This window comes from Thunnus albacares, chromosome 19, assembly GCF_914725855.1.
Source record: "Thunnus albacares chromosome 19, fThuAlb1.1, whole genome shotgun sequence".
Classification (NCBI taxonomy): domain Eukaryota; kingdom Metazoa; phylum Chordata; class Actinopteri; order Scombriformes; family Scombridae; genus Thunnus; species Thunnus albacares.
Genome location: NC_058124.1, coordinates 26,191,987 through 26,207,785, shown reverse-complemented (window position 1 = coordinate 26,207,785; position 15,799 = coordinate 26,191,987). Strand labels below are relative to the sequence as shown.

The window sequence follows — 15,799 nt, the reverse complement described above, 5'->3', positions numbered from 1 at the left end:
AGGGCTTGAGAATTCAAACTAAAGTTTTACCTGTTCCTGCCTGCTAAAGGTTTGTCTGTGCTTGTCTGCTGCTAAAGTCCAAAACACACCGTGTCATGTATTACACAGAATTTGGCACATCAGACATGATGCAATTCCTCACCTGAAGAGCTAATAATGTGTCCAGCTGCAGTTTGCCAAAGAATTATTATATTTAATATTACCTGTACAATCTGTGGGTCTGGAGATTATCAAGCACTGGGGTTTTCTACCTCAGTGAGTTTCTCCTTTTACACTGTGAAAGCTAAAACATGCAATACAGTAGACATGATCAAGATAGTGATTATGATGTGACACAGATACACAAAAAACCCAATTTAGATCCATTTGGATATTTAACCTGGGCACTAAGTTCAGTTGAAAGGCCTCACCCTAAACACCCTAAACAGTCACTGCTTTGCCAACTACTGTTTAACAAATATAAAAGCACAAATAAACAGATTGCAAGATAACACAGTTTGTAATGCATTAAAATGTCCTGTGTTATAATTGGCAGTGGGTTGACATCCAGGCTTCCAGGCTCACTGAGTGAGAAAGAAAAAAGAATGAAAACTGAGCACAGAGTGAGAGAAAGAGAAGTGAAACAACTGAATGGCAGAAATAAACATTTTGCAGAAGTAGGAAACCCAACTTCCCTTTATGAAGTGATATCAAGTTCTTCAGAAGAGTGCTGACGAGGATTCACTGTGAGTTTGCTTCTTAGGAATTACTCTCCCCAGCTGGCCTCTGTTCCCCTCTCAGGGTTAATCACAAAGAAGTATCTGAAAACAACATGTAACAAATCACCTATTTTGTTGTTTTAGTATAGCTTGGCAACAAACTACAGTATATTTGCAGAAACCGAGCTACAGCTTAGAAACACACTTGAGTTGAGCTAAGACAACCAATATGACTACTCTGTCTTTTGGGGCTCAGCAGCAAACATATTTTAATCAACTTTGCTACATATTTGCACATAATAAACTTCAATTGTTATGTGATTTAGAAAGATAATATTAAAAATATGAATTTTCTGGCAAGGTGCAGCTGGACACATTATTAGCTCTTTAGGTGAGGAATTGCATCATGCCCGATGTGTTTTGGACTTTGGCAGCAGACAAGCACAGACAAAGAGCTTTACTGGAAGCAGGCAGGAAAAATGGAACATTAAAAAATTTTTAAATTCACTTTGAGTTTGAATTCTTAAGCCCTCGTTCACGTGTAATGAATCATTCACAGGTTTTTTGTAAATAAACTTCCTTATTGTATAAATTGTGCTATACTGTATATTATAGATACACTTGCGTGTCTTGCTTTGCCTGCTGGTGCACTCTGTCCTTTAAAGAGCATTTTCTTTGAACTGCTGTTACACTTTCTTAATTGTGTCACTATTTATGTTTCCACCATGTGTCACTTTAATTAACATTTAATAATCAATTTTATTCTGTACTTTAAACAGCTACTCATGTTACTACATGCTATTAAACTTCTGGCAAAACACACTGAATTTACCCCTGGTAACACATGATGCACAGCTATTTATAATTTCTATTGGTCGCTCCATGTGACGGTACACACTGTTGACAGTCTTTCCTCCAACACAGAGTTTATTCTAACATCTGTCTCAAAGCAAGATGAAGGGGATTCTGTTGTTGCTTCTCTTTTGCCGTGTTGTATCTTCAGATAACGTGATAATGTTTTTAAACAGTTGTGTAACTTATATTTTAGCATTCATATTTCTATTTTAAAATATAAATGCATAATTTTCATAAACTGTACATTTACTGCAGAGCTTAACATACCTCAGATTTTAATGTCTATTCACTGCCAATTCTTTTTTTAACAGTTTTTATTGTGCTTTTAACAATTGAAACTTATAAACACAACTCTCAACATGAAAGGACATACAAAATATACAATTTAAAATTAGACATTTATAATAAACAATACGTATATATATATATATATATATATACACGTATATATATGTATATATGTACACACACACACTTTATACGCTTTATATAGGGAGATATTTGTACTTTTATACGTTTGTAATGTAAGCTTGTAATCCATATTTTGAAATGGGTTTAATAATTTTGATCATCTTATCTTTCCAAATTTTCTCAATACTGTCTATTATTTTACATTGGCACAATGTCTCTGTTTGGTTTCTCAACATGCAAACATTGTTGATTACATAAATGATGGTCAAAATCTGATACACTGCTGTTTTACTCCTTTTGTGCTGTTTTTTTTTCTGCTTTTGCTTTTCAATAATAGAGGCCTTGCCTGGCAGATTCACATGTCAGAGTTCACCTTTGTTAAACTTTACCAGGCAGATGTGCTCAGTTGGTCAAATGAAACACTGTTGCACTGTGTTTGGAAATAAAAAAGTTATTATGTTATTATCCTAGTGTGTTTCATCACCGTTTTTAATACCAGACTATCACTAACAAACAGTAGCATTGCTCTCACCTGCTGTCTACAGTCTGTGATTGCTCTGACTGATATTTATTACCTGCATCAGAAACATGACATCACATACTTTTTCAGGGCTGAATGCAGGAAAATGAAACGGAAACCTGACTGACAGACACTTTGCATGTTGTGAATTACTTCAAATGGGTTGGCAAAACAGTAAATGCTGTGATGAACTATTCCTATCTTCAGTTATAACAACACCTTAAATTATAAAAAAAGAGACCCAGTTGTTTCCTGACTCACTTTTCAATGTTAAGCTTTAAATAAATCTTAGCTAAAAGTTGATATCCTACTAAAAAGTAGCTTTTTCACTTTCAGAAACCGTTACATCAAGGGATGATTAAGCATTTACTTTGTGATAAAACTGTGACACTTCTATAAAATAATGAAGACATATGATTAAAAGAAATGATGGTACTTTAAAAGCATAATAGATAAATGAAGTTCAAATCTTTTGAAATAATCAATATTATTTATATTATTTGCTGAGGTGAAACTGCAATTTCCACCACTCCAGTAAATTGGGGCTTTAAAAAATCCTTTCTGGTGTTCAAATCATTAAAAAGATACATTTGATGGCAATGTTCTGGTTACACTGCATAATTTGTAGGTTTAAAAATGGTTTAAAAGAGTGTAAAAGGTGTATATTTCTGTGTATTTTGCTGGAATCACAAACAACACTTAACATATTAAAACTTCTGTGTTTGGTAGCCTAATATTTTTTATTTCATTTTAGAATCATTGTTATAAAGTAAAACCACTCAAAAATGTGTGGGACATCTTTCTGCAATGTAGCAGTAGCAGTAGCAGACAGAGGAAAAGTTTTAAAGGTAGATAGCAACAAGACGATTGGAAGTCTGACAAAGTCTGAGTGAAGCAAGCATGAATAAAGTGTAATAAAGCTTCAGCAGTCAAATTTGGGGGTTTATTTCATTACACACAAACACACAGAATTCAGAAAATCACCAATGCAGCTCTACCTCAACTTCACACCCACACTTATTTATACCAAAAGTGGACGTGACATCCTGCCTTTGTTTTTGGCACTTTCGTGAGAAAAATTATCACTTGGACTTTGACCAATGGGTGTAGATGTCTCTACAACATTTGGACATTTCTTAATTTCTGCTGTGTGTGTGTGGTGTACTTTGCGCCCCTCCTCTCCTCTTCCTGTTTGGCTGGTGGCCTAATGCTTTTTGGATGAGTCAGTGACTGGCATAGGTCAAGCTGATCCGGTAAAAGTTTTGTTTTCCCAGAGATTGTAACCAGAACTTTTGAAAACAACTCCTTTAAAGGAGATTGATTGGTACTGTGCAACCCTTAATGTTTTGTGTATTACTTAGTACGATTACACACGTTCACCATATTTTCACCTCTACAATGAAGCTACAGAGAATTATCAGCGACTCTGAAACTCCCCTTGGGTTTATGGAGAGTTTCAGCTCATTGTTTAGCTGTCCGGCTGCAACTTTACTGTTTTGGTTCACTCTCAGTGCTTTCATAGTGTTGTTTCCGGCCACAGCAGGTAGCTGTTTTCAGAGACAAAGCTCTAAAAAGCCACTGTACACTACCCGTTCAGCACCAAACGACTAACAGACAGCTGTAGACTAGCTGGTGAACATAGTGGAGCATTTACCAACTAAAGAGGCAGATATTTCCCTCAGGAGTTGGTAGAGAGCAAAAACAGAGCTAAAAGAGAGTGAATATTGGACTTACATTCACCAGGTGGACAGAAACACGACTCCACATGAATGATAATGTTGCTCCGTAACTGCTGGGTGTGGAAATAAGCAACTGTTTGCTAACAAATTCAACATATCAATTTTAAAGGTGACAATATGTCAGTGTTGTGTTCATTACTTGCTTCTGCTGAAAACAAGTGGCCAAAAAATCAGTTAATTCAGGTTCAAACATTCCTGAAAACACATTTACTTCTTCTCCCCAAGACTTTGTGAATATGCAAATATTTGTCATTGATTACCTGCTGGACATAAGACATATCCACTTGTGTAAGTTGTATATTGAACCATGTTTGGTTTCAAAGTAGTTGTGATGTCAAAAATCATGCTCGTAAGTACACGGCTTAAACTCAGATTTAATGTCTGCACAGACATCATTCTGCACAGTGAAGCTCAAACATCCAACTGAAGGAACAAAAAGGACAACACATTTTTTACTGGAGGGGATATTGACATATAATAACTTGTAACAGACATGCAAATGTGTTAAATTGTTGTAAATCAATATTTGTTTCAACAACTAATAGTTGACTTGCTGGGCGTTCACTATGATTTACTGTCTCTCTCTCAGGTGTCCATGTTGTCCAGCAGATGGCTGGATGTGAATGGGATGATGAGACTGGAGAGATTAATGGTTATCAACAGTACAGTTATAATGGAGAACACTTCATATCTTTGGACCTGAAGACTCTGACATGGATTGCTCCAAAATCACAAGCAGTCACCACTAAACACGAGTGGGACAAAGATGAATCTAGAAATGAGTTCTGGAAAAACTTTGTCACAGAGCGTTGCCCTGAGAAACTCAAGAAGTATCTGAACTTTTGGAAAAGCTCTCAGCAGAGAACAGGTAGATTCATATTCAATGTTGTTTCATGGACAATTTTCATGCCTCTTCTGTTTTTATAGTGCAGTGAATATGAACCAACATGGAATGTTTTATTCTCTCTTTATCTCACTTCTCTATACAATGTACACACATGCACACGCTGAGTGGCACATTACAAGGAACTGTTCTCCTTAGACTGAAAACATGATTGCTGTTATCAGTCATTGGAGCTGTTTCTAAACAAACTATAGTACCCAAACACTTTGTATGGAAGGAACATGTCACCCAGTGCAGCGATGAGACTCACTGATGTGTTTTAATAGTTTTTGGACAACAACAGAGGTCCACAGCACAGAGGAATAAGATATGTCAGGCTTTGGATACAGACAATACTTGTCAGTAGGATTAGTTAATTTTTGGTTTGGCTCTACATATGAGATTTGTTGACAATAAGAAAAATATAGAAAAATTGCCAGCCTTATCCTTTAGACATCGGGACAATGATTATTTGTAATAATTTATAATAATTATTATAATAACAACTATAATAAGTTTTTGAAAGGCTAACTAAGTATTGTATTTCACTAAATATATGGTTCGACTCTCTCTCTCTCCAGAGTTTCCCTCAGTGTCTCTCCTCCAGAAGACCCCCTCCTCTCCAGTCAGCTGCCACGCTACAGGTTTCTACCCTCACAGAGCCGATATGTTATGGAGGAAAGATGGAGAGGAGCTTCATGAGGAACGTGGAGAGATCCTCCCCAACCATGATGGATCCTTCCAGATGAGTGTTGACCTGAACCTTTCATCAGTCACACCTGAAGACTGGAGGAGGTACGAATGTGTGTTTTGGCTCTCTGGTGTCAACGATGACATCATCACAAAACTGGACAAAGCAGTGATCAGGACCAACTGGGGTAAGACTGGAATCAGATGTTACTCAGAGACATGCACAGACATTTTCATGGACAGGAACTGATCTGCTCATCAGTCTTAATAAACTGAATAAACAGGTGGATGGATGTACATATGTTCTGACTTGCTTCACTGGTACAGGTCGTGACTTTTTGTCGTTTTTTTTATTCAGCAGAGAAGCCGCTTGACCTGACCATCCTCATCATCACTGCAGTGGCTGTTTTCATCATTGCTGCTTTTGGAGTCACAGTTTACATAAAGAAGAAAAGTGAGAGACTTAAACTGAAATATTTTACAGTATCATTTAATGTTTTAGGTGCTTTGACTTTAGACTTTGAGTTGATGTTTTTATGCAGATTACAAAAGATTCAGTTAATACACCGAAATGTGAAGCAGCCAAGAGTAAATAGTGTAAGGCTCCAAACCACAGTCATGTAACCAAAATATGAGAGAAAAAAGGTAAAAGGGATTATTTATTATCAGAGGGGATTAGATTCAATTGGGGAATTAACTATAACATACTTAAATGTATTTGACATATTTGAAAGCTGCTGGATAAATGTTCAGTTTCATAAAGCTGTCACTTGTCTCATCCTCTTCTGTGCCAGATGTTAAGGGTTATGCATTTTTGATGATGCTGATCTCATCACTGGACAATTAAGATTGCAGACACATTGTTATTTACAGTGTAACTGTTGTTTGTAATTTGTAATGTCAGTATTGTCTTTTAGAATAGATTTGAGTCATTTACAATATATTTCAGTTATCTTTGATGTTTTGTATTATTTTAAGAAGATAGCTTTTATTGTGAAACAGACACTTTTATTTAGAAAGCCAGTTGTGCTGTTCTGAGGTAAGTGAGAAGGGAGAAATGAACAGGTAAAGATGCACATGTGCTCCAGCTAAGATACATGTTAAATATCAACCTATTTAAGTGGTTGTGAAATGTTTAAGGACCCTTCAGGGACCAAGGATAATTCCCTTATTTGCAGAATGCAGCCAACGTGGTAATTCATGTTTTTGTCTTTATTTTACTTTGATGAGCTGTAAAGGCTTTTATTTTCGCTAACTTTGTCTTTATACTGTGTGTGTATGTGTCTGTAGTTTTCACAGTGGATTTGGAGAGAAAGCTACAAATAAACCAGTTGCAAGAAAGCCACTTGTGTTTGCCTGTGCTTCGAGGGAATTACATACAGTATCTGTCTGCAATTTATAGTTGTTTTTATCATATGAATAAGAAGAAAACTTTTCAGTTGTTTACTGTAACATTTACAGTGAGAAACTGTTCATGTAGATTACACTAGAAACACTGTAAAAACACTGTATATTACTGCAGGTCTAGCTACAGTATCAAACTGTAACTTGTCTACTTGTGTAAAATGTTTCTTTCTGCCATTGAAATGTTTCACTTCTCTTTCTCTCACTCTGTGCTCAATTTTAATTCTTTTTTCTTTCTCACTCAGTGAGCCTGGAAGCCTGGATGTCAATTTTCTGTCAATTATAACACAGGACATTTGAACACATTACAAACTGTGTTATCCTGCAATCTGTTTATTTGTGCTTTTATATTTTTGCAGGGGAATTTGTTAGTGTAATACAGTACATGCAATACAGTAGACGGGGTCAAGATACAGTGATCAGGATGTGACACAGATGCACAAACAACCACTTTAGATCCATTTATATTTTTAACCTGAGCACTAATTTCTGTTGAAAGATCTCACCCTACTGCATTAGTGTTGTTTTGTGTATTTATGTTGTTATATTTTACATGTTGTAAATCCATAAAAACAAACAAAAACTTTTGTTCATTGTACTTCTTGGTCTTTTTATTTTTGTTTTTATCTCAATTTCATCTTCTTCCTTGGTAACAAGTAACCTGCTAAACATGCATCTGTTTTTAATTTACTCTCCTTTTTCCTCATAGATTCGATTTCTGTGTGATAGATCACCTACAGATCTCTCTGGATTGCTGATATGCCAAAATGAGCAGAAATAGCACACATTAACATTACAGGGTAATTAAAATGAGAAATCAGAAAGAAATTAGAAAGTGTTTAGATGTCATCCTTCCTCCAGAGTTTTAATGAATGAAATTTAAAATCTTCTACATTCAGTTAATGTTAGATAAAGTGAAATAATATTATATAATAGTGCTTAGTGCTTACCATTAATATTGTACTTTCAGGGCTCCACTCTCTAGCCCAATGGTTCCCAACCTAGAGGTCAGGCACCTCAAAAGGGTCACAAGATAAGATAAGATAAATCTAAGGAGTCGTGAGATGATTAATGGGAGAGGAGAAATTAAAAAATATTCTGATACACAATTTTGTATTTTTTTTTAACTTTTCTGTAATATTTGTTTTTTATGAGTTGTTGTACCTCTTTGTGTCTCATTTAAATTAATATATATGAAACCATTTAGGAGGGAAATCAATGTGCTGACAACTAATTTATTTCTGAAAACACAAAAACTACACGCTGCTTTTTTGGGGTCACAAGCCAAAAAGGTTGGGAACTGCTGCTCTAGACTACTTTAAAAAAAACTTTAAGTCAAGAAACCCTTCATACCCTTCAAGAAACTCCTTCAAAACCAAATCAAAATTTGTGTGCGTGTGTTTTTTATTGTAGTAGTGTAAACTTTTTCTTTTATCCTCACACATTTTGAAAAATGTTGAGTTTGAAAAAGTAAGCTCCTGCTTTCCAGGTATCAGGAACAAGCTTCACTAGAGTGTTTCCCAAAACTTGGGACAAAACCTTTAAGCCTACACATCTGAACATTTGAAGTAAACACAGGTATGATGTAACAGGGAGACCTCTTAAGCATGTTTTCAGGAGAATTTTATTTATTAACTGAAGATAAATATAAACACTATTAGAACAAATGAGAACAAAAATGACACTAAAACATGTAGTACCCCTCTGGACAAAATGAAGTTCACCAAAAAATCGTGTTTTACATTCACAAGTGAAAAGATGATCGATTCACAATGCATAATTAATTATTAACTTGTAGATGATGTATAGACAAACTTTATCTGAAGTGAAAACATTTAGCCAAAAGCAGATCACATAACTTTAATAAGAGGTATACTGTCATGTAGACAAATCAATTTAGCCATTTTTGCAATATAAAATAAAGTACATCCATCAGTACCACAGGTAAAACCCTAATTAATCCTCTAACACTAGCAATCCAAGCATTAACAACAATGTTACAATGACATTAACATTTATCATCTGCATGACAAATACAGGACGTGAAGATGACAAATGTATAAGATACAAATATAAGCTCTAAGAAGTGTTATTGCTTTAATATGTGAGTTTCAATGAAAGGAGGAGTATCTAAATATTCACAATTGTATTTATATTGTGTAAAACTGTGGAAACTTTTACAAGTTTATGTTTAAAAATAGTTACGGTTGTTACTTGGTGTGGAGGAGCAATGTGTGTTGGAAGACTAAAACATAACTCAGATATTTATACTTTGGTTAAAGTGAGAGAAGTTGGGATGCAGTGTTCAAACTGTAATCACAATGAAACAAGAGAAACAAAAACTGTGTTTATTCAATCGTGGCCTAGTGCAGAATCTTCATTAGTGTTTCTAAAATGCAACTGTCAAACTAATTGTTAGTGAAAGCATGAGTAGTTGAACATTTAAAGTTTTAGGTTTGACTTGTGTTAGAAGCAGAGGTTAAAGTGCTGCATGTCTCCCATCATCATCAAAGACAGTACATCACATGACTAACTGATATGAATTTGATATCTGAAGACAAAAGATGCCCCACTGGAGTAACGTTGTGGCTCTTTGGTGTCTGGCAGCTGCTGCAGTGATTCATCTCCACCAAAGGTTTGAGGAAACAGCTGGACAGCAGCATCAGTTCTCTCCAGATGTTGTTACTCCTGCAGTGGAGGATTCACATCAACATTAATGCTTCTATCATCTCTCAGATAATCTTCACAGATATCATTCTTCACTGCATCCACTGACGACCTGAAACTCATAAATCTGATCTATGAATTCACATTTTAGTTTGATGCATCCTGTGACTTTCTGACGGGTCCTGTGATGTCACATAATATGTATTAAAACAAGTTTTGTTAATGAACATTTATGGTACAAAATAGCATAAAACATTAAAGCCACAGCATCTTTATTTGAGTTCACTGTTCTCCTCTAAATGTTTACTGGAAAGCTGCAAAGACAGAGTAACAAATAGAAAGGGACCTGGAATTATTAGTGGTCATATTATATGGTAAATATATGTTTGATTTTAGTCCAAAATATAAAAATGTCCATCAGTATTACATTAAAACCTCAGTGTCAGCTGTTTTCTGTAACTATACTGGTTCACTTGACTGAGAAATTCTGCCAAATCAGCCAAACAGTTTTTTAACAAAGACAGACTTTCAGTGTATTTATGAAAGTATTATATCAGTATAATGTAGCTAGTTTCAGGAGGAGCAATAGAGAGATTCTTCATACAGTATCTGCACAGTGTTGATGACATGATGAAATACTCACTGTGATCAGTTAAGAGCTGCATCTTTGACTGAAGATGGATCAGAGGATGACGAGTTTGAAGCTATAAAAGAAAAACAAAGTACCAGTAGTTCAATTTAAACTATTAGCTGCATTTATTTGTACAGAGTGATGGAGAGAGATAAACTGACAGAATACTCACAGTTTGCAGGCCTAAATCCTGAAATACAGATGAGAGATTACAATACTTCAAAATTTAAAATATCAGAATTTATGAAAGCACACAAAGAAAACACTAATACATGTTTTATAGAAACACCCTTTTAATTTCAGTCATTTCTGGCAAGAGATTAAGTCTTCATTTGGAGGTCAAGTTACTGAACATCAGCCAGGTTACACTGTTATTTCTTTTATTCATTCAGAAAAATTTTCTGGAAATGTTAGTTCGAATTTGGTGCTAAACTATGCTAAAACAGTGGAATTAAAATTAATTCATGATTAGCAAAAGTATGGTTGTCCCTCACCATTATTTTTCCTTCTCCAGATGAAGACTCCAGTGATGCAGACTGCCAGGAACAGCAGCAGTCCTACAACACCTCCAATAACAGGACCAGCAGGGAACTCTGAGGGAGAAACTGGAACCAAAACAAAACATTCACAGTGCATCAAGGGTATGCCAATGCACTTCTGGTATTTTCACCTATTATTATCTAAATCAATGTATGACAATCATACATCATTATTGATAATCACATTTGTTGCTTTCATCCCCTTAAAACACAGGTCTTTCCCGTCATGAAGCATAGGCAGTTTGGGAATCCTATGAGAGTTTTCTGCTGAGGAAACTTATTATTGTCCAGGATGTGCAGAGTTGTTAATATGAGTACAGCAGCTCAATTATGCAGCCAAAAGCAGATTATGTCTCTTTTTAAGTGAAATTAGTGGAAATTTGTAGAAAAGTTGATCAATTTGGCATCACAATAATCCATACAATTACCATCTGCAGGTGAAAACCACCTTAGTGCTTCAGACCTCTGTGTGTCCATCTTGTGTCTATGTTATACATGTCCCCTGTCTTTGTTGTATTACACCTTTTGTGTTTTTGTTATTGAAATACTAATGCTTTGCTCTTTTTCATCCTGTCATCTTTGAGTTGATCACCCTGTCTTCCCTGAAAACTCTGCAGCTCTTTCCTGCATGGTCACATGTTTCCTCAGATAAGCAGCAGTTCTATTTTGTTCTTACTTTGTTTAATAAATCTAATTTTCACATACAAACAGTAGATTTTCTTGTAAGTAATCCCATGACAGTGCAATAAAAAAAAATAAAATTAAATTAAAAATGTGGTTTTACATTTTGCATGTTGTGTTTCTTTTTTCTGAAATTATTTTTTATATTTACTTTGGTAAGATTTGTATGCTTTACATGCAAAGCATGAACAAAGGGGTTTGTGTAATTTTAGTTAGGTTTATACAGGTGTGCCCAATAGACTTTAAAAAATAATGGACGTAGCCATTGTGACGTTCCCCCATTGATTTGTGGAATCCTGTTTTGGAGCCTTTTGTTCGCATTTTGAATGTCAGCATCTTGGTGAAGTGGGTGTATGAATAGGTAGAGGTCTGTCAATGAGGCGATGAGTAAAGTTTTAGCTCAGTAGTCAGCGTAGTCGTCTATGATCTGGGAGACTCCAGTTGGAGACCTGGTGTCGGGACATCCATCGTAAGATAGTTTATTCATGAACACTTATTGTAACACTTTCATTTTCTAAAACTAAAAGCGTAATAAAAACTCTAACTAAAAATTTTACGTCTCTTTCCACTTTCATTCGAATACAAATACAAATACAAATACAAATAATTTTGTTGCCTCAATACAAATACAAATACTGGGCCCTCTGCACATCCCTAACTCTATAGAGCTCAGAACTGATAACCTTGTTTCAAACTCATTCAAATTGTAAAATCAGAACACAGGGTTAATGTCTTCAGAATAGCCATGGCAAATTGCATGTACACATTTTATAAAAACCATTGCAAATTCAGTATTTCAATCTTACCCCAGTTGGTCCTGATCACTGTTTCGTCCAGTTTGGTGACGATGTCATCGTTTACACCAGAGAGATGAAACACACATTCGTACCTTCTCCAGTCTTCAGGTGTGACTGATGAAAGGTTCAGGTCAACACTCATCTGGAAGGATCCATCATGGTTGGGGAGGATCTCTCCATGTTCCACGTCCTCATGAAGCTCCTCTCCATCTTTCCTCCAGAACATCATGGCTCTGTGAGGGTAGAAACCTGTAGCATGGCAGGTGACTGGAGAGGAGGGAGTCTTCTGGAGGAGAGACACTGAGGGAAGCTCTGGAGGGAGTAAGGGGTAAGGGAGGACGGTTAGAAACATAAGAGGCATATGAACATTGTTGTGTCCATGAAACTACAGTATCAGTCAAAAGTTTGGACACACCTACTCATTATAGTTTTTTTGATTTTTACTATTTTCTGCATTGGAGAACAAAACTGAAGACATACAAACTATGGAATAACACATATGGAATAATGTAATAAACAAAAAAGTGTTAAACAAACCAAAATATCTTTTATATCTTAGACTTGATGACAGCTTTATTGGCAACATCTTAACCAGCTTCATGAGGTAGTCAACTAAAATAGTTTTCAGTTAACAGATACACCTTGTTTAAAGTTAGCTGGTGGAATTTCTTGCCTTTTGCCAATGCATTTGAGACCATCAGTTGTGTTGTGCCGAGGTAGTGTTGGTATACAGCAAATAGCCCTATTTGACTACCGTAGCAATCCATATTATGGCAAATAGGGGAGAATGGTGTGACATGAGCCACTTTTTACATTTGATGATTTTACTGCAAAATAGAAGAGTATTTGTTTCAAATAATAATTAATATATATACCTCAGGTTGTTGTGTACCCATGGAAATTAAAACAAGTTATCTAATTATTATGGTTTTAGAACAATGACCCATCAAAAAAAGTTAGTCCTATGGCACAATTTGCCCCAAGGTAGGGGTAAAATGAGCATGGGGATGGAGTAAATTGAGCGCTGTAGGTGTAATTAGTGCTACCATTAAATACTGATATAAAAATGACACAAAATCAAACAATTTTGAGATCATTTGTAACTTTATTAATGCCATCAATTTAACAAAGGCAAAAACTCATACTTTTAAGTAAGACCATATGTTTGTGTCTTGTTGTTCAACATGTTACCTAAACATTTTCAGTAAAGATTAAACTGTGATCTTTGTGTGTCAGCTACAGAAAGAACGTGTGTGTAAATGTGCTTTTGTGTATGCAGAAAGGTGACAAATGAAAGGAAAAACTGGTTCAGGTCTGAATGCTTGACCCCTACAGTGAGGGGATCTGGTGGCTCTGTTATGCTTTGGGGGGCATTTTACTGGCATGGTTTGGGTCCATTTGTCCACTTAGAGGGAAGGGTCACTGCTACTCAATACAAAGTTATTGTGAGTGATCACCTTTATCCTATATTGAAACATTTCTATCCTGATGGGAGTGGTCTCTTCCAGGATGACAGTGCTTCCATCCATAGGGCACAAGGGATCACTGAATGGTTTGATGAGTATGAAAATGATGTGAATCATATGCTATGGCCTTCACAGTCACCAGATCTCAACCCAACTGAACACCTATGGGAGATTTTGGACTGATGTGTTAGACAGTGCTCTCCACCACCATCATCAAAAGACCAAATGAGGGAATATCTTTTTGAAGAACATTGTTCATCCCTCCAGAAGAGTTCAGAGACTGTAGAATCAATGCCAAAGTGCACTGAAGCTGTTCTGGCAGCACATGGTGGCCCAACACCTTATTAAGACACTTTATGTTGGCTTTTCCTTTAATTTGTCACCCATCTATATGTACACCATGTTTTTGTGTGGCTTAAACTTAACATTAGTCAACATTTAGGTATTTATTCATCAACATTGTAACACTTGTAACAGTGATCAAACATTAACATGAACAGTGTATCTAATCTCTAGAATATCAGAAAATCATTTTTGGGGTAAATTGAACCATTGACTCAACTTGCCCCAACATCACTGGCATGTTTTACCCCATAACCTCTATTTTGACAAAACTGTTCCTCACAGTGGCTCAGATCCACAATTATGCTAAGTTTATGACCTTGTTTTGTAACTTACACTGACTTAAATTAACACGTAATAAGGCCCAAAACTTATCTTTTTTAATTAAGATACAAGACTGATGACTTTAGTAATGTGATGAATTCACTTGGCATGACAAAAATAATTTATTTTGCTCTGTTTTGCTGACCACTCTCTCCATGTGCTTGAGTCCAAGATTGATTGGGTAATGTGAACTATACTTTCTTAATTTGTGGTCACATGATTACTTTTGTTTATGGTTACCTAGATAAAGGGGGTGGCTCATTTTACCCACTGGCCCAATTTACCCTGTTCCCCCTACTGTTTAACTAAGTAAAGAGAAATGACAGTCCATCATTACCTTAAGACTTGAAGGTCAGTCAATCCGGAAAATTAGATATCCGATAAGAAGAAAGAAATTGCTTGGGCAAAGAAAGACAAGGAATGGACATTAGACCAGTGGAAATCTGCATTTTGATCTGATGAGTCCAAATTTGAGATTTTTGGTTCCAATCGCCATGTCATTGTGAGACACAGAGAAGGTGAACAGATGATATCTGCATGTGTGATTCTCACCGTGAAGCATGGAGGAGGTGTGATTGTGTAGGAATGCTTGCTGGTGACACATCAGCAAGACACATTTAACCAGCATGGCTACCACAGCATTACGCAGCAGCATGCCATCCCATTTGGTTTGTGCTTAGTGGGACCATTATTTGTTTTTCAACAAGACAATGACCCAAAATGCACCTCCGGGCTGTGTAAGGGTTGTTTGACTTAGAAGGAGAATGATGGAGTGCTGCAAGTCAAATGACTTGGCCTCCACAATCACCCGAACTAAACCCAACTGACAATGTTAGCACTATAACAATGGTTAAAAAAAGTTTTTAATGTGTTAATTTTAAAAAGCGCTTTCTCTCTAACACCTTCTCTGCTGTCTGGGTTTATGTTTAGTTGTCATTTTGTGCAATAAAATAGTTAATTAACAGTGCTGTGGGCTGTAGAGCCGATGAGCAGCTGGTCTTGCTGGTGCAAATATACTGTATTTTAGAGCGGACAGGCTATAAAAGATGCTTTTTGTCTATAGTGTTGTGTACAGCCTTTATAGACTGATGCTCGGTTAGTTGAGCATGTAGGATAGGCAGTGTTTTGCTCTTATCGCCTTTGTGATGCAGA

The 15,799-nt window shown here is 36.1% G+C and overlaps 3 protein-coding genes across 3 annotated transcripts in view; 1 reads left to right on the top strand and 2 right to left on the bottom strand.

The window, feature by feature from the left end:
- The window catches only part of LOC122969181 (major histocompatibility complex class I-related gene protein-like), a 143,762-nt gene that overhangs the window by 15,645 nt on the left and 112,318 nt on the right, over nucleotides 1-15,799 (bottom strand). The window lies entirely within an intron of this gene.
- Nucleotides 4,818-6,643, top strand: LOC122970329 (major histocompatibility complex class I-related gene protein-like). The gene is made up of 4 exons (XM_044336460.1): nucleotides 4,818-5,091; nucleotides 5,688-5,984; nucleotides 6,155-6,250; nucleotides 6,591-6,643. Exons 1-4 carry the CDS (start codon nucleotides 4,833-4,835, stop codon nucleotides 6,641-6,643), a joined length of 705 nt encoding a protein of 234 aa, XP_044192395.1. The 5' UTR covers nucleotides 4,818-4,832.
- The window catches only part of LOC122970328, a 72,423-nt gene continuing 65,439 nt past the window's right edge, over nucleotides 8,816-15,799 (bottom strand). The window contains exons 11-14 of the mRNA XM_044336459.1: nucleotides 12,525-12,827; nucleotides 10,993-11,103; nucleotides 10,511-10,571; nucleotides 8,816-9,888 (exon numbers count right to left, since the gene is read on the bottom strand). Coding sequence (XP_044192394.1) covers nucleotides 10,516-10,571; nucleotides 10,993-11,103; nucleotides 12,525-12,827 — 470 coding nt within the window. The 3' untranslated portion in view covers nucleotides 8,816-9,888; nucleotides 10,511-10,515. The remainder of the gene's footprint in view (nucleotides 9,889-10,510; nucleotides 10,572-10,992; nucleotides 11,104-12,524; nucleotides 12,828-15,799) is intronic.